General features: G+C 47.6%; 1 protein-coding gene across 2 annotated transcripts; it reads right to left on the bottom strand.

Moving 5' to 3' along the window:
- Positions 1-840: 840 nt before the first annotated feature.
- Positions 841-27,850, bottom strand: GATA4 (GATA binding protein 4). 2 transcript variants are annotated; one of them, XM_026061116.1, is made up of 6 exons: positions 27,325-27,850; positions 6,299-6,468; positions 4,066-4,191; positions 2,936-3,023; positions 2,486-2,628; positions 841-1,309 (listed from the first exon to the last, which is right to left on the bottom strand). In XM_026061116.1, the coding sequence occupies exons 1-6, from the start codon at positions 27,848-27,850 to the stop codon at positions 1,127-1,129; spliced, it is 1,236 nt and encodes a 411-aa protein (XP_025916901.1). In that variant the 3' UTR covers positions 841-1,126. The 2 variants fall into 2 exon arrangements, with proteins under 2 accessions (XP_025916901.1, XP_025916902.1); XM_026061117.1 differs by having other exon boundaries at positions 6,299-6,465.
- Between the last annotated feature and the right edge of the window lie 127 nt (positions 27,851-27,977).

Raw genomic sequence — 27,977 nt, 5'->3', positions numbered from 1 at the left:
AGCTGAAGATCCCAAAGATGAAGAATCCTGTTGTTTGTTGTGGAAAGTGAAATCCGTAAGGGTTAGACATGGGGGATGGTCAAGGTCCAGCTGTTGGGAGCAAAGTGGGCACTCATAGTACACCCAAAAATAAATGTCAGACAGATTTCATCAATGGCAGCAAAAACAACAGAAAAGAATGAAAAATAATTAAATTAAATGTCTCTAAAGCAACAGCACAGCAGCATTAGAAGAACAACTTTCACTTCCTGTGCTCTAGAATAATCTCCAAGCCTGGCTTGTAGGTATCCCTAAGGGAAGAGCCAAACAATTTCCTTCAGGATTTGATAATCAATGTTCTTCTACCTGCTTCCAGAAGGTTTCCCCTTCCAAAATCCCCTTCTGATTTCAGACAGACAGACCTTCTCCAGGCTCAGCCAACAACCTTTTGGAAACACAATCCAATGATTTTGTAATGATAAATAGCAAAGGAGTTCTTATTAAATATGGGCATTTGTTATGGTTTTGAAACCATTTAGGAAAATGAAGACACACTCTAGATGTGTGAGCTGAGATTTTGGGGGGGGGTTCTCTTTCTTCTTTGCCCTAGATTGTCTTATCAACTCCATTAAATCTGCCACAGCATGTCTAGTAAAGTCTGTGCAAGAAACTGTACTGGCTCCATTTGGTGGAAGATCAGTGAGTTTGGATAATGAGAAGACGATGGTGTTTTCTTCTGAACAGGAAACTAATGGATGGTGAAAAAAGAAAAAAAGTGTCTCTGTGCCACCATCATCTGAATCGTCAATGCCAGATGTTTTTAAAGAAACAAAACCCAACAACTGTGTCCATCTCTGCTTCTGGCTATTTCACAAGAGGTGGTGACAGTCAAATAAAGAGATGTTTGTTTAAAGGGGAAAAACTGCTTCAAATCCATTAGCTACTTTGAGATTTGAGTCTCCTCTGTTTTGTAAGAGCTCTCCAACACCTCCAAGAAGTCCTCTTTACCTCTTTTCTGGAACATCTCACAAGGGGAGGGAAGTCAGGAGAGCAGGGGAGGCAGGAAACAACATTGACTTGATTATTATGTGGCATCTTCTTTGTCTCTCAAGCAGATCAGCCCAAAGTCCATGGGTGGAAGACCAGCTTATGCAGTTATGATGTCCCCATGGTTTTCAGCTAAGACCAGGCTGTTCCAGGAGTCCTGTTTGGAGCTAGTCTGTGGAGACTGGCTGATGGCTGACTGGTAAGCCTGCGGGGAAAGCTTCAGGGCTGAAATCGCAGGGTGAATAGAAGACCCATGTCCAGACATAGCAGAGACCGAGAATGCCTATGAAAAAAGGATGATCCTATAAACAAAGCTTCGAAACATAGAGGACCCTACAATTCCTGTAAATGGGGATAGTGCTTTTCTAATAACGAGAGAGCTGTGCACATGGCTGAGAATTTGCTGCAGAGCTCCAAATTACAGTTTATGTATGATGCTTCAGACAGACTCTTTCCTTCTTCTTCTATGTCCTGCTCTTTCCTGTTACTGCATATGGGGGATATTGTTCTTTTCTAGTGACAGAAATGATCATTTTACCTCCAAAAGCTTGAGATTTCATTGGCCTTGGGCTCTCCTAGCATACAAATGGCCTCCTGCATATTGCAGGACACGTAACAATGCTATAAAAGGCTGTAGGTGCAAGATTGGTCCAGCACAACACTCAAGCACATATTTTTCTTCATGTGGCATGTTATTTAAACACTGGAGTTCTATGTTTGAATCCAAGAGGAGACAAACTATTATATACCACTGCCTCTTAATCTTGCTGTGATATGGGGATCCTTAACTGAGGCACAATTATTAAGCCTGCAGACATTCACACAGATCAGCTTCCAGATCTGGGTCTTGTTTAGCAGGAAATGCAACTTGCACAGATGCAGCGCTGGTCCCAAGACATCTAGTGGTGGATGTGATAGAGAACATGACTTTACCCTGCAGCTCTCTCCTGTCTTGCTGGCTTGGTTTACCTTTGCAGGGACTCAGCTCAGTTAGATTTGGGCTGTGTGAGTTTATTCTCCTCACACTGCATTTCACATGTATCCCAACACATGCCTAGCCAGTGGAGTGAAAGTAGGGCAATACTGCCAAATTCTGCCCTGCCCAGGTCAAATCAAATCAAATCAAGTCATGCAAAGGGAACTAGCATTTTCTTGTTACAGGGCTTATATAGCTGCCCAGCTAGGACTTCCATGCTTTCAACAAGGTGGCTACCTCATCATTCATTTGGAACTACTGCACATCATCAAAAAGCCATATTGTGCTTGTAACACATGGTAACAAAAATATGTATTTTCATTCTGTACCAGGGGATAGATTTCCTACTGTGAACTCCTAGATCCCTAGGTTGAAAGGTGGCAGCTTTTCCCCACGTAAAAGGTTTTGAGGATGTTCTCTTCACCATGTCTACCATAGTACTGTTCCCATCTTTGTCACATCTCCAGTATCTCCCCTCTGTACCTGAGAAATTGGGCTGGGGTGCCCGTAATGAGATGAGAGCCCTGGTTCTGTTTTTATGGGGCGCATTTCCTCAGTGGTTGTGGCACTGCTGCTGCTACTGGCGGAGCTGGTGGTTGGGGTAAGACTCTCACTGCTGGATGGACCTGTGAGAAAGCAGGTGGTAAACTGGGCCCTTCCCAAAGAACTTTCAGTACAAGACTATACCCAACCACCCAAAGTTAGTGTAAGTAAAAAAAAAAAACAATGGGCAGGGCTTTCTTACTGCTGATAGGCATTCAAAGACATTCACCATTTTTGAAGAACCAGCCCATTTTGTGGTAGGGTGTCTGATTCATAGGGCACAAGCCCAAATTTCATTTTAAATGGCCACACATGCAAGTGCACACACACACACACACACACACACACACACACACAGAGGCAGAATAAACTTTCTTGTTCAACACTTACCTGCTGGTGTCTTTGATTTGTTAAGGTTCTTTGGCTTACGCTTCCTTGTTTGAATGCCTTCTTTTCTCATTGCTAAAGGCCTTGGAACCTATGGACCCAAATATAAAAGATGTTGGTTTCTGTATGTCTAAAAAGTCATCTAGGAGAACTAGTTTTAAGGTCAGAAGGGAACAACAGGTCATCTAACTTACTTTCCTGTACAGTTCAAAGCAGAAAATTTCTTCCTGGCTACTGCCTATTTTCTGGAAAGGTACCAAGTCTACGTGGGAAGACCTCCCTTAGCCATTGATCCCACAGAGCTAGTCACTCTCATAGTCAGAAGCATACTGGGATTACCGGAAGGAATTTGTTGGGTTAGTGCTTTCCCTCATCCACCTTGTCTTCCAGCTTTGACCTGTCTCTCATAAATATTCCTCCATCTACCCTGAAGCACTGGAAATCCTTGAGATCATGAAGATAGATATATTTAAAAAAAAAAAAAAGGAATTTCCTAGGAGTAGCAATGGGAAGCAGAACTGGGACTTGCTACTACAGTTGCCAGGATGATGAACACCTCTATGCCTTCCATGGAGGGTGGCCCCATTGCCACTGATTGTGGTGGGAGAAGGACTGGAGATTTGCAAAGCTGCACCTTGAAGTCCTGTTTTGCCTTGGTGTACATGTGTAAATGTGTGCTTCACTCCAGCAGGACTCTTCTAGATATATCAGACATGAAGCCCTCACCAACAGAAAGAGCACTATCTAGGGACCCTTGCCAGAAAAGTGACAAGACTACAACCAAGTCTTAGCCAGGATCTGACACCCCATTTGGAAGGGCCCAGCCCTCCTTTGTGCTTCTGACTCAGGTATTTCATTGAAATGCCTGAATTTAGCTATGATGAATCTAGGCCTAGTTTTATTGGATTTTAAGACTTTGATGCAAAGGGTATCAAATCAGTATGCGAGAAAYGCTCTGCATACATCACCCCTTGGCAGCATAAGCATGACTTAATGCTGGGGGGGACTAAGGCCCAGAAGGACAGAAGGAAAAACAACACCAGGAGAGCATAAAAAACGGYACAGCAAAGCCAATCACCAGCTCGGTGCTATCAACAGCCTCCCCATAAGAGTAAGGTCAATAAAGGCTTTACCCCATGGAGCTTCATGTAGAGTCCGCAGGCATTACAGACTGGTTCTCCCTCGGCATTTCTGCGCCAGAGTGTGGTTGTCGTTGTGTGGCAATTGGCACAAGAGAGGCCAACACGGCGGGAAGCCGACTGCGAGAAAAGACAGAGGAAGAAAATACATCAACCCTCCACTGCTACCACCAGCAGCATCTCAAAGCCCAAGGAGGTCTGTTCCAGGGCCCTGGCCCCCTCCCAGGATCAGCCTGGCACACAGTTGCTGTTGATCTGTCCCTCTTCTTGTCTCCCCCTCCTCTTGCCTCTCTTCTCATTTCTCTGCTATTTTATTTTCTCGCCTTACTGCAGTGTGTAACACGACTGCCTTTTTTTCCCTCTTGCCTTTCAGCTTCTGCTTCAGGTGGGCCTGCCTTTCCATAGGCCCTGTCTCCTGCTTGCCAGTCCCGAGCAGATGTCTCCGCTATCCTGGGGCATCTCAAACGGTGTGCCTGTACAGCCTCACCAGGAGTGCAATGCATCGTGTAATCCCCACCGTGAGCGGACGGGATCTCTGCTTGCAGAGCTCTCTGGCATATCTCAGGYTCATAGAAGTGGGTTACTCAGTGACAGATTAATCCCATTTGTTATACTGAATATATTTATTTAGGAAGACAAACTGTTGTTACTTTAACCACCCATCTACAGTATATCCTTAGACATGTCCTCCTTTTCTTGGAAATTCTGTCCTGGAAGAAAGAGCAGATATTTGGCCATTTTTCCAAGATTTCCAGATCACTAACAGCCCAGCTAAAGGACAAGAGTGCATGTACAGATCCGCACAGCTCATGCACTTGTATTTCTCAAGGGTTTTCCAAGGAGCCTTATACCATGGCTGTGCAGATTTAAAAGCATGTGTTGCTGCTTGCTGTAAAACACTAGCTCTGGTACCTAAAGGGCAATTCCTGACTACGGATGTGCCCAGGGATAACAGGTACACCAGTAAATGAAATAAGGCAAGGGTGCAGACATTGACAGTGCTACATTGCTCCTGGCCAACAATGATGTCATATATCCTGCAAAATTAATGCAGGCTATGCAGGAATTCAGCTTCCTCTGCCATGGACACCCAAGAGCAGTCTCCCCAGGAATTCAGTGGGAGCATTGCTCTGCGCCAGTCCTCCTCTAGAGCAGATCGGGAGTGCGCAGCTCCAGCTCCCAGACCCCTCTGAGCCAAGAGCAACCCTGGCAGGCCAGCTTGGTCCAGCCGCAAACTGACTGGCGGCAACATAGCCTAGCTCAGTCCATAACCAGGAAGGTGTTTTCACAAGAGGGCGCTGGGTGGCTGCGGCTTGCAGCTGGCGGTGGTGGCAGCACTGAGGCTAGCAGTGTCATTTTTGGCACTTGCACGGGGACGACTGGGATCGAGCACAGACAGGTCTGGGCTATGCGAAGAGCAGGGCAGGTTGGAGATGGAACATCATGGAAGACATAGCAAAGGGTTCAGTGGGAAAACACAGCACAGAAGGAAGTCTTGCTGACTCCTTGCTGCCTAAGGATGGTGACAGTCATGACAGCCCCATGTCCCTGGGGCATGGGCAGGTTGCAGAGTCCTTCCCAGAAACCCTCACCTGAAACAGTCTGGGACAGGCAGGATATCAAAACTGAGCTATACCCATCCCTCAGCCAGAGCTCTGTCCCAGGTTCCCCATCCTGACCCCATAGGCCTTGGGACACTGTGAACTGCCCCACTGCCTTCTCCCACGTGCCCTGCTTCAGCTTGCCCAAGGAAGCAGGACACGGGGTCTCCAGGAAAGGCGGCGGGTCACTGTGAAGTGAGAGGGGTCACCCAGTGATGACCTGGGGGACAAGGACCCTGAGGGTAACAGAAGAAGGGCTGGTTGTGTGGTGGAGCTGGAAAGGGTTTCCATTTGTCCTAATATGCCTAAAGTGACCCTAAAGCAAAGACTGGCCTTTTGCTCAATGAATAACACAGTACCACCCCTGTGTCCTACACACCCCTTCCTCCACCTGGCCCAGACATCTCTGCAGAACCAGTCTGGACAGTACAAGGTAATGCAGTGCATCAAGCACAAGGTCATCTGGCTTATTTTGGAGATCCAGACCAAAGCCATCTGGCCTGGGCAGATGGGAATGGTGAATCCTAGGAGCTGAAATACTACCAGCACCTCCACCTAGCCAAGCCCTTTTCACCTCAACCTTGCAAGCAGCCTTGCCCCGCATGCACTGTGTGATCTTCACTTACCAGCCTCCTCTGAGGTTTGAACAAGGGCCGGTTGATGCCATTCATCTTGTGGTAGAGGCCACAGGCGTTGCAGAGGTAGTGCCCCGTGCCATCTCTCCTCCAGAGTGGGGTAGACATGGCCCCACAGTTGACACATTCTCGCCCCTCTGAATAATCATCAAAAAATTCTGCTGCCATGATGGGAGAAAAGGGAAAATACTTGGTTAATTATATGTCCATACATTTAATTTCTGGTCTGGTTCTCAATATTTGWTTCCCAGAAGTAATATCTAAAAAAAATTATAAACATTCAGATTTTATAGGATGTACGAAACAGCTCTTCCCTGTGAAAGGAAGAGCAGCACCCCCCAAGATTATTGGGAACAGGAACCCCTTTTCCTGCCATACAGTGTTGGCTGAAGGATTTATGTAGCAGCAGGGATGGGCTGGGACACAGATAAAAGGGAGACAGAAATAGAAACCTTCCCTTCTGCTCTGACGTTATCCAATTTTCAAGACTGGGCACAGCCAGGGCAAACAGATTGGGGCAGGCAAACAACCATGTTTACAATCAAGACAAATTACCAGTGACCACGGACAAACACAAGCCTGGACCCACAAAGCAGAACTGCCCAGAAATCAGACAGTTGCCCAAACATCTCTTGCTGGAGCTCAAGCAAGCACGGGCAGAGAAAAGCATGCCTGTACCTCTGCACCATGCTCCCCACAGGACCGGACAGGACAGTCTTCCTCATCTGCCCCACACCAGTTCCCACCCAAGCCCCTCTGCAGAGAGGAAGCACTGTGGAGCCAAGGTAGAGACATTTACACGCCTTCAGCCAATTCCCTGCACAAGCAGCAGCTTCCAAACTGCAAGAATCCATGTGTGCAACCTCAGCCCTATGCTGTCAGCTAACAGACACTGGCCTTGGACATTCAGAGGTCTCAAAGACACTGAGCTTCCTGATGCAAATCTCCGTCATTCTTGACGTCACGCTCCAGTGCCTGGTGCATTCACTCATTACGCTCCTGTTCACCCTCCACCAGGGCCCAGCTGCAACTGTGACGTGAGGGTGAGGACAATTGCTCTGGGTTGGGGCAGTCTGATCCATCTGCTATGACAGGTTCATATCATCTGCGAGGCAATGCAGAGCCAATACAACGTGTTGCGACTGCATCATCGTTTGGAGATACACGGGTCAGCTCACCCTTGGATACAAAACCCTCAAGAAGCCAAGGACAAATTTAATACAGTGCGCTTTGCCTAATAAAATGGGAGCACCTGATATGGGCCTTGCTGAGATGTAAATATAGCTGCCTCCAGTTGGTGTGAATCTTGAAAAGGCATGTTGCTAATGGTGAGCCCACCCAAAGGATATCATCTACTGAGATCAGTCTGAGGATGTATTTCTTATGTTACAAACCCATTCCTGCCTCTGTCTGGCTCCCCTCTCTACCCAAAGACAGAAACTAAGGCATGCACACATTCTGTTGTGGGCACCACAAAAGGAAGACCAGATGGTAAAATAACTGGGGAAGAGAAGAAAAGGACAAATAACAACAAAGAACTCTGCAACTTAGCATAGGCTGMGAATAAACCAGGCTGCTGGATGTGGGCTGAGAATAAACCAGGCTGCTGGAAAAGCCTGATTCCCAACATACTGTAGCACATAGGTGACTTTCAGAGGATGGCAAGAGCTTTGCACTAGGGCCTTGAGCCATTACAGAGCAGTATAACCTTAGCTCTTACAACATYTGTGCGCATCTTGCTATATTTTGTGCCTGTCCATCCTTTTGCTGCACAGGAATCTCATCTTTCCCCTGGAAGCCAAGTAGTTCACTAAACAGCAAACCAACAAAATTTGGCTTCCTGCAGATCTGTGTCTCAAGGCTGTGTAGATTCTCTGATACTCATAACGGTTATGTTGAAACATCAGTCTTATTCTCTCTCGTCTTCTGCGCTGACTATTTTTGGAAAAATTGTAAGAAACTAAATAACCACAAAACAAAGAGTTAAAAAATTACTGAAGTGTGGTTGGTACATGGAGACTCAGAGAAACAGATTCATGTGAGCTTAGTTTCCTCCAGAAAACCAYGCTAAAAATGGCAAGAGATTAGACCATGTGGCGACAGGGAAATACTAGAAAACAGGAAATGAGTGCACCTACAGGGCTCTGGAGCCAAGAAAGGAGGAATCCAGTATCTTCTTAGCAGCTTAGAAAAATCATTATGTCTGAGCAATTCTGACGGTTTGAGGGAGAATGGGAATCCCTCCAGGTGATATTTGTACATGTGGGCTCAGCAATACTATAGCCATAATACCCCACTTTCCTTTTTAAAATCAGCATTGAATCATAGCCAAAGTCTAGCTCAAATAAACTTCCTTTGAAAAGAGAAGGAATTGGAACAGTTGGTCAGGAAACAACTCATTTCCTTGAAAAATCTCAAGAAAGGAGAACATTTCACTATTTTTTAGAAGTTGYTGAATTTTTTGATTAACATTTTCCAAAAAAAGATGAACTATTTTCAGAGTAATGTTCATGCTGTGAGAAAATCCCTTCTTTGAAAATACTTCAGTAAAAGTTGTCAACATGATCTCAGAGAATTTAAAAGAGTAGAGTTAGTCCAAAGGTAACAGTTAAAACTCTTGACCAATATAAGTTGTGTCTRTGACTAATTATAGAATGTCATCTTTTCTGGAGATTTTTCCACTAGAAAAACAAATCCTGAAAGTTTTTAATCAATGAGAAAAGAAAAAAAAATTGTAGTAGACCATCAGAAATTTTAAAAGCTGGACTAGCTCTTGAATATGAAGGTCCCTCAAATGGGTATGATAAGAAGAAATGTCAAGTATGGAAATACTTTTCTTTTTAGATAAAAAGATGTTGAGTTGAAATCAGAAAAAAATTTTTTTTTTCCTGAAAAAAATCAAATGTGCTACAGAATATTGAATATTCTTTCCTAAGAGTTTGTGTGAGACTCAGCTCCACTGTCCACRCTCTTTTTACTGTTGATTTGTAATCTGCCCTCAGAAACCCCAATGCAAAACCACCTTGAGACCCTCTCCCTTTGCCCTCCCCATTCATTTGTATTTGTTTCCACTATATTCTTCACTACTTGTTTTCTTTTTCTTTCCTTTTTTTTTCCAGTTGCCATGGTATTTGGACTGGAAATTCTCCCTTCATGAACTTTCACTGATTTAACTTTCCACCAAAAGAATTAACCAAAACAACTTTTTTTGCTTCCACAGCACTAACGTTTCTGTGATTATTCCCTTTCGGATGCAGACAAAGGTGATCCTTGTGCACATTAATAAATGGGAATCACTGGTATTCRGGACCAGTGAGGAACAGACTTTATTCCCAGGGTACCTTGAGGCTTCATGCAATAGGTGGCTCTACCTAATCATAGCCCTCGCCAGGTGACACCAATTGGGTGTGTCCCCTGTTTACACCACCCAACACTGAGTCAGAAGATGACATTTGCGGAGTGTAATCTCATAAAAACACCAACCATTCCTAGAGCCCTGTCAGAGCAAAGAGAGCTCCTTGACTCAAGGGATCTCACCTGAAGGAAAAATATTCTCTCCTGCTTCAGGGTGTGCTTGATGACGGTAAATTCCTTTTAACAGGGATGCTTTCTAGAAGGACATGTCTTAGGCACTACTAGATAAAGTGACTCACAGAAGACAGCTTAAGCCTAATGAATGCCCTTTAGTGAATGAAAGAACCACTCATTTTGGCACTAATGGAGAAATGGAAGACAAGGGACTGTATTTATTTCTCAAACAGGTGCTCTAATTTCAAAGCATCACTAAACTCAGCGTTGAAGTCACCAAGTCACTCTCTGACCTGACCTTCTGGCCACACAGCTGAGACAATCCCAGCTGCTCTTGAAAAGCTGGGGGTCTGTAAGGCAATGAGGAAGTATCACCTCAACAGCTGCAGCTTGGTTTCACATCCCTTCACATCCCTGTCACATCCCCTCAGGCCCTACAGACTGTAACAGCACGCTACACCCATCTCCTCCCCTGCCCTCCAGTTTGACTCACCCCGGCCCAAAGGACTGCAAGAGACATGAATTCTACTTTTGTGTCTGCTGCAGGTTTCTGCCAATCTTTCCCAAAGAGCCTGAGCTTTAACCACTTCAGTATTGAGTAACTGTGCTTGGGATAACTTGGTAGAAACAAACTGAGCAACCAAAATATACAGGGCCAAGTTAGGAACTGGGTAAGGGTCACTTGAGCCATATGGGGTGTGTGAAATCCAACATGGGCACAGCCAGTATTCAAGACCTAGGAAACCCAAACGCTCAAAATAGCTGCTCACTTTGGAAAATCTGGGCCATGGCCTGCCTTTTTCCCCTAGGGTTATAACTGGGGCTGAGGCTACTTCCCCATGCCTGGGCACTCATCAGAAGGTAGCAATATCTCCAAGGTCCACGCCGAGACAAGCTCATTCCCAGTGCTCAGAGACCACAGTAACCATGAACCACCAGCATGCTGAACTATACCAGGCATGGAAGTCGCTGGGTTTCAAGTACACTGATTGTTTAATTTGCCCTTGTTATCAATAATATGGACTAAAGCATGGCTGGAGACTGGAGACTTCCCAGGAATAGCAGCAAAGTGCTTTCTTGGCTTCCGTCTCATGGCTGGAGCTCTAAATCCCAGCATTATGAGATCCCTTGACACTTATTCTTTCCCTTACCTTGCACTAGCAGCCGAGAAAGGAAACATTTATTCAGGCAGCAAATTGCCTGAACAGCTCCCTGAGGGACCCTGAACAATGGGAATGGAAGGAAAGGCTCCCCCAGTCGCACTCAGGGCAACAATTTCCGTTTCACGGCACAGGAGCCACTGCCTGATAATGGAGATTTATGGGTCCATCCAGTGACCTCTTTAATAGCCTTTCTGCTGGGAGGTACATCAGGGAAGATTTACTCTCTCCCAGAGCCAGGTATGGCCAGCACTGAGACAGGGTTGAGGAAATGATAACGTTTGCCAGTTAGACTTAAGCAGGAAACAGGCCCACCGTTGGAACAGCCTACTTCACTGCATGTACTAAATGGTCTCACGCTCCTCTTTGAACGTACAGATCCCCTGAGTGACTTTGCCCAGCCCTTATCTTAGATAGTATCAGTCTTTTGATCAGTCCTTCTTTTTATGGGTTGAGTCCCTGGGTCTGACACTGACTAATGATAATGGCTTTCAACTTAGTGCTTCACAAGACCACACCCTGAAACCATTAAATATCTCACATGAGAACACATCATGAAGTCGTGCTGAAGGACCTGGTCTATGGAGAAGATGGTGTGGCTCCTGTCCCTGTCCTGGTCATCAGCTCACTGTGTAAAAGGAGATCTCTTTCCCCTCACAGCTACTGTTTATGTGGACTGTAAGGTCCCCAGGGCAGGAAATGTCACTTGTGTGTTGCACAACAGTTTCCTAATCTTGGGTGAGGCCTTGAGCATGCTAATTTCAGAAATACTTTCCACAATGGGACATTCAGTCCCCAGGGAGTCAGGAACAACTCCCAAAGGAGGCACTGGGACCTAGTAGAGAAAAAGCATTCTTGGATATGGCCCTTCATGGCTCTTAGTCATTGGGAGCGGTCCTTTACATCACTGGCCAGGTCCACAGAGATCAACTGGAAAGAATAATGCAAAGCTCAACAAGCAAATGGATCTGAGGGCCACCAGTGAGCCCACACCTCCAGGCACACTTCCAGCATGGCTAGCACCATTCCCACACCTCTGCAAACTGCAACTGTGCCAGCCTGACAGTGCACCCATTCCTAAGTCCAGACCTTCTGTATTTGTTTGGGCTTTCCTTTAATGATCTTAAATTTGTTGGCCTTGAAGAGATCATCCTGAATGAGTAAGCCTGAGGATTTGGGACCCACAAACATGATAACAATAGAAGCACCTCTGATAGACAGATTGAGTCCTTCAGTTCAGAGTCAGCAGCCAATTTATAAGTTTCTGTTTCCAAACCAGCCTCTGGAAGGGGACAAAGAACCCTCCCTGCCCTGAATTGGGTCAGACCCAGTTGTTCGTGTATGAGAAACAACAAGGTTGTCTCCCTTCTTCTGCCCTCCAGCCCCCTCCTGCCTTCACCCCCTCTCTCTATTTGCTGGACAGAAAGAGACTTCCATTAATACAGCACTGGAGTTTTGTTTACAGATGGAGGGATATTTAATATCAACATTTCCCCCTGCAGAAGTGTCTTCTCAACCCAGTGAAGGAACTCAGCAAAGGAGAAGCTGTCCTTCAAACACAGCCAGGCACTTACAGGCTCTAAACAGAGCTTGAGAGTAGTTCTCCCTGTGGAGAAACAGTTTCCTAAAACAATTTGTTATGATAAGAGGTGAGAGACACGTTCCTGTGTATACATGAATCCCAAATGGACTCGCAGGGGTACTCATAGCTAAAGCAAAGGACATCAGCCCCTCTGACACGTGGGCACCCCGAGGGCTGAGAGGGTCCCAAGACACCATCACCTCCTGCTGCAAGGGAGAGCCAAGAGAGCAGGGCAGGAAGAAATGAGATTTACCATTCCCAGCTGCTCAAGGTGGTTTGTCTGGGCATCCTAAATCCCAAGACTGTTTCCAAAATCCCAAGGTAATAAAAAGTAACAATTGTAAACCCTTCTTACTGTTCAAGCCTTTAGTGTACCCTTAGGTAAGCATTTTGCTGCAGCTACCAGAGCTGAAAGTCACATCTTTTATTTCTTTTAAAATAGTTGAGATTCTTCCATAAATTGCATGACACCAGGGGCAGAAGCCTTAAAGGAAAAAACCCACCAAATATTAAAAGGTTTCTAGTCAAATCATAACAGTTTTAAGTGTTGGTTGTTCCAGTACTGTGGCAGAGCAGGGCTAAACTGGAAAACAAAACAGAAGGCAGTGAAAAACAAGGAGAAGCACAAAAGTAGAAAAGGCAGGGAAATAAAAGAGCCTAAATGTATGCCTTGGAAAGATCTGCAGCCAAGAGAAAGTTGTCTGTAAGTCTTTCCTTTTTTGATGGGGACATCATCAACTTGAAACGCACATTTGGTGGACCAGATGTGATATCTGGGATCAGAAAGCCCATGCCCCATATTTCACCCATCAGCTACTGGAGCTGAAGACATTTCTGTAAAGACAGGTCCTGCCCCTTGGCTTTGTTTCCTTTTCTTTCCCTTTTCTCTGCCCATTTCCCCCTCTGACAGAACTTGGGGGAAATTCGTACAGGACCCCCTTATTTTAGAGGCTAATGGGACCTAGGTACATGGTTGGCAAGAGGAGAGAGAGCAGGACAATGCCTGTTTGAATAGTTACTGAACTGGCTGCTGGTGGAATGCAGTTCCCCATTCTCCTGCGATCAGATGAACAGAAGACATCACCTGTGTGATTTTGATCTGCAGGAAAGGGGGATAGATTCCTCATTATTAACCAAATGCATCATTATGATAGCTTCACAGAAATGGCTTGATGCTGTCCTGGAGTGTTTTGGGTTTCCTCTGGCACATCAGATGACATCTACAGTGGGAAAAATGGTTGGTTACTCAGTTGGCTTCTCAGGTCAAGCAGCTTTCCCACTGCAAACCTAAAGCCCCTACTTGATCGTTTAGGAAACATTTAACCTACAAGCTGGCTGAGCTGCATGCCACTTTGAAAAGGCAAAGAAATCTGTTTTCTTCTTACCTCATAAGATGTCCTGGCAAGACTGTCCCTGTGCAACCCTCTCCAGGCCATATGTTTCACAGCAAGGCAAAGGGAACATTGCGTCCCTCCCCTGCAAAGCTCCCTGCTCTACTGGTGGTAATCCAAGGCCTATGGCAAACGCCACTGCCAACAACCAAGCATACTCTTTGCCTTCATGGGTGTGTTTTCCCCAGTTTGAAGGACAGTGGAGGCAAAAGCAGCCAAGGGACCAGCTGAGATCATGGAAACAGGTGTGCAAGAGGCACGTGTCAGAAAGGTTGGTCAAATCCTGGCCCTGGATTTGAGTTCAGTCTTGGTTCTGCAATAAGCTTTCCCTGAGCAGGTCATTTCATCTTCTTATGACACCGTTCTTCCCCCACAAGAAGGAGAAGAAGGCTCTTCTGTGCCTCACTGAAGGGAGACAACAGGAAAACTTTCAAAGGCCTCAGTTACATGTGCAAAGACAAGCAGTGGATGGCAGCAGGGTGGGTGGAGATGGGCTTGATTCTTCTAAAGTGAATTCAGATGAACTGCATCAAGGTACCAAGATGCTACATTTTTTCACCCAAGCACCTTCCAGAGAGGCCGTGCTCAGAGCAAGGCATGATGGGAGAATCTGAGCCCACCTAGCCACTGCAAGGGAAGGTAGAGAACATCCAACCCAGTGCTCTGGGGATGCTTTAGTGTGTGATCTTGGGAAGTGGCAGGAGACGGTACTGGGGGACTGGTCAGCCTGGTCACTTGGAAATGCATAGACAGCTCTCCAGCACACCCAAACCACCAAACCCCAAACCATCAAGCCCAATGGTTGAACCAGAGCTGAGTAGAGAGATTGTCCACCCACATGCTGAAGCACCATGGCCCACACCTACAAGGTACACAGTCTGCTGCTATACAGGAGGCAGGATGCAAACACCCCTGAGGATGTAGGGGCCTGTATCTTCACATGGGATGGGGGTCTAACAAGCACTCCTCATGCTACTTTGGACACATGCCATCCTTTTCTCATGCCCCCCAAGAAGACCAGTCACACATAAGAAGTTACTCATACATACTCTTGCAAGTCAGGGGCTGTTGTGATGACAAGCTGACCAGAGACACAGCAAGAGTCTTACACCGCAGTTACCCCAGTCCCCTAATCCGGCACAACCCCAAGCTACAGTCAGAAGAGGCAGACCCATTCTTTCTCCCCACCCATCCCTAGCCGTTTATTCCAGCCACGTCAGTAGCTGTTGGCACTAGCAGTCATGAGACCATGTGATATGTCGGGTCAGGGAACAGATCCCACTGAAAGCTTACCCCAAAAAACACAGAAAATTTTGCTTTTGGTTGGAGTGCTTGCTGGCCACCCCTTTGATGGCAATGCTTTCTAGAGAAACTTCTGACTGCAAAGATGTACTTAAGTGAACTCCAAGGTCTGCTTTCTTTTTTCTGGGATGCAGACCTGATCCCACCCACCAAGATGACCTCCCCTTTCTTACTCATACTTTCAATTCTTACACTCATAAATATCTGAGGCTCTTCTGATAAACAGGAGATTCCTCTACTTACTGACTGTCCAAATATTTTTTAACAAATTTCAGATTAGCATGGAGAGCCCAGGGCATGGCGAGGAAGAGGCCATCCACACGCAGGGGTCTGTCTGGCAGCAGGGACCTGGAACTGGTCTTTCTCTCATTTGACAAAGGAAAAACAGCAACAGCATTTTCCTCCCTGAAGTGTGTCTTGTCTCCAAATGGAGGTACCCTAGCAGAGGTTCTCCTTTGACAACTGCAGGGGAAAAGGCTACAGGGAGAAATGTGGAGAGTCAGAGCCAAGAAAAAATTGGGATTTCTAATGCTGTGATCCCACCTGGGCAGCTGTTTCTGAGTTGGGCAGAGGCAATGAATCATCTCAGACACAAGCAGCCGTGTCTGATGTACCCACAGGGGACTGCAAGCAGATGTGCTACGGAGGCATGCCAACCTGCTGCTCTGCAGCTGAGCCATGGGAACTGGCCTTATGGCTACTAGTTAACTGGTGAATTGGGGCCTGTTCTCTGACCCTAAGCCCAGCAAGTGGATTCTGGCCGCATTCAGACACTCTTAGCCTCCGAACTACAGTGATCACATCCAAGTTGCTTCCTGGGACCTCCACCGGGAAATGTTTGGGTCAGGGTGGGCTGGTCTGGGTGCAGACTGTGCCAGGGGCCATGCTAACGACTGCAGAGTGTGGTCTGTCAGGTTCCTGTGCCTGGGAGCTGGCACCATTTCACTGTCAAGCCCAATACATCCTTCGTGCGCTCTCGGCCCTCTCAGGCTACTGCAACGCAGTTGATGGGCTGTAACTCCTTAAGCTGCACTAACCCAACGGTTTGTGTCCGAATACCCAGATCCTCCCATAGCATCTGTCTGTCTGCCTAGATACTTCTCCCTGGCATCTGTCCCTCTGCACCAACACAAGGTTTCATACTCCTGCCCATCACGGGGGCAAATCAGAGGGAAAGGTGGGAGCTGAGCCAACGTGTTTTGTGTGCCCAGTCTGGCCTGAAGCCATCAAAGCAGAAGAAGAAGGTCACATACCTTCTCTTAGCTACATGCTCTGTGTAGGACGGAGAAGCCACCACCCAAATGGACCAAAGCCAGTGCCAGTTCTGGACTCAGGCAACTGGTGCTGTTTGGGATCATTGCAAAGAGTTCAGGGAGAAGCTAACAAGATATATTTAGACAACAGAGCCAAACTCTTCTTGGTACCAGGAGATGACACAACAAGGGGCAACAGCACAAACTGCAGGTTGGGCATTAGGAAAAGCTTTTACCTTAGGAGGTGGTGCAGCACCGGATTGGGTACCCAGAGTGGTGGGGGAGTCTCCATCCCTGGGAGTTTCTAAGCTTCAGTCAAACAAAGCCATGACTGACCTCATCTAGGATTGGCAGTAGTCCTGTTTTGACCAGGAAGCTGGACTAGAGATCTATGGGTGTCCCTTCCAACCAGCATTTCTGCAATTCTATGACACCAAAAATTTGGGGGGGGGGGGGCGGTTGGACTCAGACTGATGCAGTTCAGGGGGAAAGATATTTATCCAAGTCAAATGGGCAAAATCTTGCTTGTAGAAATATGAGAAATACGATTTTTTTATTATTATTACCGTGTATATGTATGTTTGTGTGTGTGTGTGTGTGTGTACTTTATATATAAATATATAAACATGTATGTACATATATATGTATATACTGTGTCCTTAAGAAGGAATGGTATTTCACCAAGCTAGGAGTCATCTCAAATCAATTCTCTTTGCTTCTGCTATTAGAATTATTATTCTGTGGCTATAAAGAACATAGCTATATAGAACCATACATATGTAAATGTATAAATATATATTTATACATATGCACACACACACAACAGATATACATATATAGCATATATATATTATGATATATAGGAATATGTAGGCTATATTTAGCTCCACATTCCTAAAAGCCATCTCTGAACTTGAGGGCATTAAACAATATTGACAATTACGTGCATATTCAAGCCCCTGCCCCGGTTTTCTTTAGTTCGCAAATTTAGATATAACCTCTGAGTCCAACTCTGAGTTATTATGCTGGCAAACACCATTCAGGGACTCCAGAGAGAGGAGTTACACCAAAGTAAGTTAGGCCAGATTCTGGCTTATGTACGGGAAGGCAGCCAGAGACAAACAGAAAGGTGTTTACTACAGTGCATCATGTTACACAGGACAGTTGGTTTGTCTAACCCCTGGCCATTCTTTTTTCCTGTTTTATTAGTTATTCTGAACGATAAGTCAACTCAGCCCCCAAGAGGGGCAGGAGGATAGAGTGATCCTCCCAGCCACTGATAAAGTATCTGAAAAGGTCAGTTCAGATCTCAACAAGCACAGAAATTGCAGCCCCGGCCAATAAAGCGGCAGGTACCAAACTTATCAGGGCAACCTATAACTTGCAGTTTTTCTAACTCAATTGATTGGACTTTTTATCTAAAATAACAGACATTATAAGATAGGCGAAAGTCGAGATAAGGAACAAAATTGAGTAGTCTTGAATCAGATCAGCTTGGGGACAGGTTCAAACTCCCACACCTGCCCTGGAGGAATCAATGAAAGTTTCTTGGCATTGTCCACTCATTCTGAAACGCTGCTAAAGTTGAGTGAACTTTGAGACCGCGGCGTTTATTCTGTGATTATAATTAACCTGCTCACCCGTTGTTATTGATTTCGCATGAAGGGAGGTGACAGAGTCTGACTGGATGTTGGTTTAGAAATATAAATGGCTGGGAGGGGAGGCAAAGAGGCACGCAGCTGACTGTGCTCTTCCCTGGCTGGGAGCAAAAGAAAACGGGGTTACTCCACCCAGGGGAGTTGCTCTGGCTTCTGCTTATGGTCCTGTTTGTGCTGGGAACAGGAAAAAACCTTCAGGGCCTGATCTTCGCATCCACACAGTCAGGGTAAATCCCAGGGCTGAAGATCTACCCCATCACTCTTGAGACATGAGGACTGAGCATGGGAAGCCTGTGAGAAAACCCTCCGTCCGGCTCAGGTTCCAGGGCAGCAGGGCATCCCCCCAGACCCAGGGAGCATGAGGAAGACGTCCCCCACCCCGAGCCAGCTGCCTTCCTCGTGCTCCACTTCACCACGGCATGTCCCAACTCAGAGTCCTTCCCAGCAGCATGTCCCCCGGGCAGTCAACTCCCAGGACCAGCACTCACTTCCTGAAATAATCTCAGACATCTGGGGCCAAACATACCATTCAGAGGAGTCCTGATGTCTGCGGCTCACCTCCTAGCTGTTTTTTACAACTCCAACACCGCAAGCCCTGCACGATGGCTCCCTAGCTTCCAGACCCAAGGACTTGGCTTAGAAACTCATAGAATTTAAAATAATAAATGGTAGATTATTTTTATGTCTCTTTTGGAGTTTGAACATTTAGGAACCAGGGTTTCCCAGCTTTCCTGTTGTCCAGTAAAGCTGTTTMCCTCCCCTTCCAGCAAAACCAGAGATGCATATATAATAACATGACTCCAGAAGCTGGAGCTTGAAGGAAACCCAAGGCACACCAAAGCACAAGGGCCAGCAGCAGCTGGAGGTGGGCAGCTAAGGGGTACACAAGGAAGAGATGCCTCCAACACTGTTTGGAGATGTATGCAGAGCCAGAAGAGACAGTAAGCCCCAAAGGCCCATCTCCGCTGGCCCAAAGGGCCAGGGCATAGGCCCAGCCACAGCTCCAGCCAGGGACTGTTCCCGAAGGGCAGCGGAGAGAAGRCCACCAGCTCCTGGAGCTGCATAGATGCCACACTGTCCCATCTGCCCTCAAGGCCAGAGGACAGTCCAGGGCCTGTTTTATTTCCTATTATAGGCATAACAGGCAAGCACCATGCAAGCAGAAGCTGTGAAAAGGAAAGAATTGGCAAAATATTGCTCGGTGGGAATGCCATCGTCTCCTTTTCCCAGCTCGCTCCACCGCCTTCTCTTCTGCTGTACTCAGATTTTAACTTTTTAGAAGCATCTGATGGCTCGGTATTTGTACAGCAACAGGCACACAGCCCCATACACCAGCACACCATAAACACGGCATTATGGCTATAAACATCAACTGGGCCATGCAGAAAGCTCTGCGGCGCCTTGGGAGGGAGAGCAAGAACAAGAGCAGGCAGCAGTGTCCCACTGCAGGACCTCTCCTGAAATGCTCCCCAGCAGACACCAACCTAATTCCTGGGGATTAGGAGGAAACATTTCCACGCAGCTATTTTGTTATCCAGGATTCAGAAGTGTCTAGTACCAGTCCCTGGTGGAGACGGGAGAGCAGCCCTGCTGGATCTCTGATCTGGCTGGCTTTTCCCCGTCTCCGCTGCCAGTGGAAAGCTGTTGCTTTTCCTTTACTTTCCATGAATTATTTTTCCCTCCTCCACGAACAAACGGAGTTTCCGACTCCCCCCCAAAACTGGCGCTAGCTATTTGAGCCCAGCTGGCTCCGATAAGGGGATCACCAGCTTTATGGGTCACTAAAAATAAGAAAAAAAGCAAATCCCTTTATGCTGCGACTGATAAATCCAGTGGCCGCTTTCCAAAAAAGAAAAAAAAAAAAAAGGACCCACTGGCTTTTTGAGAGCTTTCTGGTGCAATGAGATATTCACCTACAGAGGGAAGCTGTAGATCTCCAAATAGTTTGCAAGGGGTTGCATTTCTTCCCTGCATGTCTTCCCTATGGAAGCTTCTCGTATGGGCCCGATCCTGCATCGGCTTCCTTTTCCATCCGAAAATCCAAAATGGAATTTTTCATGTGTATCCATTAAAGGTTATTTCAGTAGGAGAGAGAGGTGAGAAGGGCACAACTTTGGTCCCCCAGGCAGACGGTGAATCCCACAGAAGCTTTAGGTGCACAGACTGGCCAAAGCGGATTAATCAAAAATGTCTCTGTGCAGGCAAATAACTAGAAAAAAAAAAAAATCACTGGGCACCTTTGGAAAAAAAAATTATTTTTGCTGCTATTTGACACTCTCCCAACTTGGCTTTAAAATCCAGGCCTTGTTAAAATCAGAAAGCTGAAACGTTTCAGAGCTGATGACGGGGTCAGATCTACGTCCAACTTTGAAAATCTCTGCCCAGAGCTTCTTTCCTAGTGCAGCCGGCTGGCTCTCTACCGAGGGTCCAGCTGCCTGTGTTTTTTGGATGAGAAAATCCAGCTCCATCTTATCATATGTAAAGAAAAATCATAACCAAGTGCACTGAGTGTTTTAAAAAGTGAAATAACAAGGGAAATACCGTGAATCTGGCTCTGCCGCAAGGGCTTCTAATCCACATTCTGATTTTCCAAAGAACACTATGCGTGGCCCCGATTTTCCAAGCAACAACTGACCTCCCGAAATACTGTCCCACTGCAAAGAAAAGCCAAGTCCTGCTATCATATAAGTTACAGCAATTTCTAATAGCAGAAACTCAGGAGTTTCAAAAGAAATTTTAATACCAATTGTACCACTCACTGTGAAGGCAAGGATGATTGAATTTTTTTCAAGTACTGTGACGCACGTATAAGCACCCATGTATACAGACCTCACTGCTCTGGAATGGCAGATAATTGTTTTTAATTTGCCATTACAGATGTATTTACATCTAGGACCAGCCACTACGACTGGTTATCTGAGAAAGAATCGTTAACATTAGAGCAATTTCAGTATTTTGCCATCTGGATGTTTAATATAWGTAAGATAACTTTGTCCTGAAAGCTTTTTTTTCACCCCTAAAGTAAGAAGACCTCAATTCAACCTTACSATTAAGTTTGCTTTTATAATTTGTTTTAATTTTGGATTTAAGAGCAAGTTCTCACAAATTGTCCTGGTTATTTAAGCAGCATTTCACGATCACACACAAAAGGCATATTTACACCTTCCTGCCAGACRGTCAGAAGGCAGCGTGAATTAAAGACCCATCTACAAGACGAATATTTTGGCGGAGACGGTGAATCCGGTGTACTCAAACAGCAAATCTCCATTTTTGCAATTCGACAGGCATAATGAAATATATCCCTCCAAAAAGGAGTCATGCCAGTAACAGCTCAACCTTGACGTTATAACTGAGGGGTTTTGTCAGCGCGGTTGCGTTAGCTGCGGATCGCACGTCGCTGTAACGCTGGCCGACGCGGCCGTCCCGGCAGAAATCGGCATTTCTGCATCTGCCCTCCAAACGTGGGCAAAACGGGCTGATTTAAGCCCATGATCTGTGCTCCGGACACACGTCATCGGCAGGTTTCTCAGGCAGCAGTGACCCCAAGAGGGAAGGCAGACGCCTCCCGTGAGTTTTTTATAAAAGGGTCGCAAAAGCMGCGTTCCACGCAAAACTTTCGGCCGCTTCCACCTTCCTCTCCCCAGTGCCCAACGGGACCTTTTCAAAGCGGGGAGAGATTCCCGAGTGCCGCATTTCTCCATCCTCTTTTTAATAAGGAAATTGTAAGGAAGGAAGGCTGTACCGGACCGGTATGCAGGGCAGGGAATTTGGGGACAAAACCTACAACAGCCTAAGAAAAAAGGTGCATTTGCACCGTTCCTCCTGCACGAGCCAGGCTCCGGCGGGGAACTGCCGGTTTCGAGGAGCAAAAATTTCAGTCCAGAGCTCTGTACTGATGAGAGACAAGGTCTCTGCAGGTTTCGGGACGACGCATTAGCAGATCTCACTGCTTGCACTGGAGTTTTCAACGAGGTTTTTTTAATTGGATTTTCCTTAAGATTGCATTTTTTTTCCCCTTTCGTTTGAACAACCGCTGCGCGCATCCCCCTTACGGCAACAGGATGCCAACCTCAGGCACAAAAGCTTGCTAGTCTTACCGAACCTCTGCTACATTTTCACCTGGTTTGGGGTTTTATTTGATTTTTTTTTTTTTTAAATAGTATCCATTTTAAAACATCCTTAATTTTACAGCCACCGAGAGCCAGATACTTTGCCCGTTCGAAATAGCCAGCTCCCTCCAGCATAACCAGCTTGGGAAGCACCTCTCTGCCTGCCGAGCCAAGGTTTCTCCATCATCTGAAGAGCACAGAGACAGCAGGATCGGGTCCAATTTCCTTTGGTAAACACCGCCAGATAAACATTCATCTCTTTCCAAGGATTTAGCCACTTTTCCCCAAACTGATGGAAATACAGAGAAAGCAAAATACAGGCTGTTCTCTTAAATTAAAAAAGAAAAAATGCTGTTATTGTTATAGGAATAAAGTCATGCACATGCATATATGCGCAGAGAAGAAAAATAATTAATCCTTGCTTAATAAGGTCTTAGATTCAATGCCACTATCCATTACTTTACAAAAAAAAGCATTTATAGTATATTATATACTAAAGCAGAGCTGTTCTATGTAATATTTCACATTTSTAGTGAATAATAGGGGATTAAGCGTAGTCATCGATAAAGGTATTGTATTATTAGTAATGGCCATATAGCACTGTCGATCATATTTTTATTATTGTTGTTGCTTTATTTACAATTTTAAACTCACTCTTTGGGGTTTTCTAGGGTAAAAAGCAGTTGCGTGTTTGAGCTAGGCCTCACATTCCCATGCCCCGATTCTACGGGTTTTGTCCCCAAACCCAGCGGTGCCGGGATCAGGCCCCTCAGATCGAGCCGGTTCGCTCTCGGGAGCCATCCAGAGGGATTGGAGCTGGCGGAGGAGAGGGGGCAGGATGAGACTGAGCGGTGACAATTAAATTAGGCTGGGAAGCAGGAGGCGGTTTTAAACCCGCGGCGGAACGAAGCCCCGGGCCAACCTCCCCGCCGGCGGGCGCGAGGTGAGAAACGCAGCCGCTTCCAAATCAGGCCTCCATGCGTCTCCGGAAGGGCCCGCGGAAAGCTGCGACGGACCAGACCCGGCGACTTCGGTCCTCGGCCCCCGCGACAGGCATCAGTCATGCAACAGTCAATTCCAATTTTGGAAAAACGAGGGCCGTGAGCCACACGTTCGCCCTAACGGCGCTTCAGGCGAACGGGAAACGAGGCCGGAGCGGAGCATCCTGGGACCGCGTTCCTTACCCCCAAACCCCCGCGCGCTTCACCCTTTAAGCACACGTGCAAAACAGAGGGATACATCCCCCGGCCTCATCGCGCCGACAGCACGGAAAGAGAGATGCTCCGGTCTATCCGGAGATGTATTTCGGGACGTTTCCCCGGGGCGCCTGCTCCCGGAGCGGCCGCGCTCCAGGGAGCAGCTACCTTGCCCTTAGGTGTGCGGGGAACGATACGGGGCTGTTTGCAGGGCCAGAGGATTGCAACAAATGCGGATGAGTCACCGGGAACGCCGGCCCGGGAATGCTACGGGGCAAATCTCTTAGCATCCCTACGGGAAACCTTCAGATCTGAAGGCTTTGATCTTTCCAGACGCTGCTGCCGTGTCCGAATCGCGGCTGTTCGGGGACCCGGACTTCGACTTCGCCTCGCGGGGGAAAAAACCGAACAGAAATGCCCACAAACGTGGGCCCCGAACGGCTCCCAACCGGATGGACAAAATTGCTCCCCATGGTGATCCCGCAGCAGCAGCAAAGCCTCTGCTTTCCCCAGGTTTGCACCGGCGCAAAAGCAAGAAGCAAAACGGCGCCGGGTGGGGATGGAAAAGCAGGATCCGACCCTCCATCCTCGGCGCGAAACAGCCTTTCCGGGAGGCRGCAAGCGGCGCGGGGCCGAAAGCGCCGGGCGTCCCTCGCCGGGGGGGCCGGCCTGGGGGCAGATCCCCCCTCCTGGAGCCGATGTGGATTCCCTCAATCCACACTCCCTCCTACCCGGCAGAGGGGGAAGGGGCACGGTGCCCGTCCGCGCCAGTTTTGGGACGCGTCTCAAGCCGCGCTCGCGGAGGAGACGGCTTTTGGCGCTGGGCAGGGAAGGCTCCTGGAAGGAGACTTTACAGCGGGCTCTTTTCATGCATCATTAAGTCGGGAATTCATTATAACCCTGTCTAAGCGAATGCCCGGAGCAAGTTCACGGCCTCAGCCACCGGGTCTGATCCTGCCCTTCAGGGTATGAAATCACTCACCAAATGCACCTTGAAAAGCCCAAATGAGGCATTTTGAACTCGCACCGGCGAAAGCTTTCCAAGCAGGCCCGTGTGATTTATGCACCCGCCTTCCCCAGCGAGCTAAATTTGGCAATTTTTAACCTGGGCCAAAAATTCCCATCATTTGGCTTGATGAGCAAGATCTTTATTTATTTATTTTTTTCTTCAGTCTCATTTTCTAATCATCCTTGAATACAGATTGTCACAGCTCCTTTCCCCAGGGCATAGCTTTTCAGTGGAAAATAAATGCCATCCGCAATTGCACAGACCGCATATCTTTGTATATCCAGCTACACCTGCGTAGACTTGGTCTTAATTATTAAAAAGCAATATTTTTAATATTGCAATGGTCCTAATGACGCTCTAGAATCAGCACTTTAAAAAGGTGGGAGTGTGTCCAGGAAGCAAAAAAATCACTCGAGGAAAATGAGAGCCCTGCAAAAGCACTTGGACCTCGATTTACCATAGCCTTGCAGGAGGGGCTGTATTTCTACCCGCGGATTCCTCGTCGTGGAGGGACTAAAAAATATCTTCGGTCCCAAGGAAAGTCAAAGGAAGGAGTCGGGGCTCTGCTCGGCCACAGAGTCAGACCTGGCTGTGCGCTTCATCCGAGCACCTCCGTGCCCAAAGCATCCCCCCAGGCTGGAAAAGAGACCCCCGGAAACAACCCCCGCTCCATCGCGACGCCCGCGGCCAAATCCCGCCGACAAAACTACCCGCCGGGGGAGCTGCCTTTTAAAAAAATCCCCATTAATATTTTAAAAATCCCCTTTAATATTTTAATACTGAATTTAGCACGCTATGGCTTTCAGCCGGTTTCTGTTTGAAGTAATGCTTTTTTTTTTTACTGCGAGCACTTTTTATTTGAAACCCAGGTGCTGTTTCCACGTCCAGGGCGGAGGTACAAGCAGACCCACCGAAATAAAAACCCGCGGTTTATGCTGCGCTTCCCTGGGCGCTGCGAGGAGACGGGACGCAACACCWTGAATCCAGCAACAGAATCAGGACCTCGCTTTAGAAAAGGTTCCGGCTCTTTCCTCCCTGCTGACAGCAAAAAACAGTCGCTAACATTTGCTGAACTAGCTCCATGCATCCGATCTACCTGCCGCTGTAAAAGACCCCGGACAAGAAAGGTCTTTGGCACCAAAGCCACAATCTGATTGAGAGACCTGCAACACAAACCACTGCTTAACGCAGGGCCTGAGACACCAGAATCACTACATAAAATAGGCTAGGCCTGAAAAGCTGCCGGGTATTTCYGTAGATGCAATGCTTCATTTGCAATAGTTCATTTTCAAGCATTTTTATTATTAAGAGCCCATTTGAGACCCTAGCAAAACGTCGATATTTTTTTTTTCCCCCAAGGAAGAGATTACATGCTGGCCAAATGCAAAAACAGAAGTGCCCTTCGCAATAATATTCAATAATTCCTGGTTTTCCTACATGTTCTGCCTTTGCAACGCTTCTCAAAAACATCGCCTGGTTGTCCCAAGCTTATTCCTTAAAGGTAATCTGTGCCTCATTTTAAGGAAATCCTAATGCCCATAGAAAAGCAAAAGGCACGGCAAGGGCCAGGCTTTCACCAATACCCGACTTTCATTTCTGTAACTTGTTTAAATAATAATAAAGGTAAAGAAAATCTTTGTAGGCAAGAAGGAAAAATTCCACTCCAAAATGCAGATTAAAAAGTGGCATCTTAAAATATATTTGCAGATAAATCTGAATCATTTTCTTCCTGACGTGTTTTATTTTTTAACTCAGGCTCTGAAGCAAGCGCAAATACCTCCATAGAAGGAGCGTGTGGAACAAAAAAGGGATTTAGAAAACTGCAAATGCCCCACATTTCTCTCCCCCCCAAATGCCACTGTTCTCCCCACTTCTCCCTTTCTCCTCGGTACAAAATAGGCAATATTTTAAGCCTTTTGGGCCAATTCCTGGGTGTAGAACCAGAAGCGCTTAATTAAATCAGTGCGTCGGCTCTGAGAGCTGGATCAGCACGACAGAGCTCAGGGTTGGGATTTGGGGCAGGGAGACCCTAAAATTCAAGGCCGGCTCRCTCAAATGGGCTCAGCCACCTGCGAGTCCCCCCCAAAGGCAAAACCGGGCCGGTTGTCCCGTGCAAGACGCTGCAAGAAATGCGGATCCATTTGTTTTTTGCCTTCTCTACTGTGTCTTCCCCCCCCCCCGGTGCCACATTTCCCTTCATTTTCCTGTGCTCCTACCCCATCTTGCCTAATAGAACTTTCCAGAAAAAAGAAAAAAAAAAGGACATAAAAACATGAAACAACCCGAAGGCAGACGTGGGGTGCGCGGGCCAGACTTCTCTTGTGCCTTCAATCCCTACTGAGCCCTTTTTACACCTCAAGCAACTCTGGGAAGGGGCAACCTACGGAGCATCGTAGTCCGTATACACCACGGTCATCCCCGTCGTGGGCCCTAAATGCCCACGGAGCTATTTCCATGCCCGGCTCCCATCCGGAGCAGGCCCTTACACAGGCGTTCGGTGCACAATTTCTTGTGGCCCCTCTTTTTAATTGGGGCCTTTTCGTTTGGAACAGCCTTTTCTCCGGCAGGGTGTCGCRGAGGAAGGGAAGAAGGTGCAAGGAGCACCTACGGCGCCGCGGGGACCCCGGTATTTTGCAGCCGAGCGTATCGCAGCCGGAGACGGTCCCGTCCTCACCGAGTCGGTGCTTGCAAAAAGCAAAGCCCTCCGTCCCGTCCTTCGCGCCCTCCTCGCCCTACCCGCGCAGGGGTGCGCGCACAAAATTAAGGGGTCATTGGGGTGAAACCCGCCACCGCTGCCGATCGCAGCCCTACCTGGAGGCTCGCACTCACCGATGTTGGCGTGCCTGGCGGCTCCGGGCGTCCCTCTGTTCTGCAGGTTGTGTAGCATGGGGCTGTCGAAGGGCGAGGAAGTCCAGGTCGTGGCCATTTCGGGGCTCATGTAAGCCGGGTAAGGGCTGGAGTAGGAGCTGCCGAAGCCCCTGCTGTACTGCTCCCTCCCGTTGGCGGAAAGGCTCAAGGAGCTGCTGTAAGCCGCCGCGGCCTCCCGGGAAGAGGTGGCAGGGATGGGGGTGCTGGTGGAGAAGGAGAACCGAGGTGACACAGGCGGGTGAGAAGATCCGGGGTTGTAAGCGGCGCTTTCGGCTCCGGGCTGAGTCCAGATGGAGTGGCTGGAGACGGGGCTGCCTTGCTGGGAAGAGCCCCCGCTCTGGAGGTAAGGCAGGCTGGGGAGCATCGAGGTGACCCTCGTGGTGGGCACGTAGACGGGGGACGCTGCGGCCGCGCCGTGCATGAAGCCACCTGCCCCCTCGTACGCCGGGGGGCCGGGGTTAGCCGCCATGGCTAAACTCTGGTACATCTCGCAACGGGCCCCCCCAAACCCCAGCCGGGCCCGCGGGCACAATCCAGAGCGGTGGCGAGAAGGTGCCAAACCCGGGCTCCGCTTTCCCCGGCCGGAGGTGCGGCGAGCGGCGGCCGGAGCGGTC

This window comes from Apteryx rowi, unplaced genomic scaffold (assembly GCF_003343035.1).
Source record: "Apteryx rowi isolate R43461 unplaced genomic scaffold, aptRow1 scaffold_176, whole genome shotgun sequence".
Taxonomy (NCBI): domain Eukaryota; kingdom Metazoa; phylum Chordata; class Aves; order Apterygiformes; family Apterygidae; genus Apteryx; species Apteryx rowi.
Note: the sequence above shows the minus strand (reverse complement) of the source record. Positions and strands in the feature narration are given on the sequence as shown.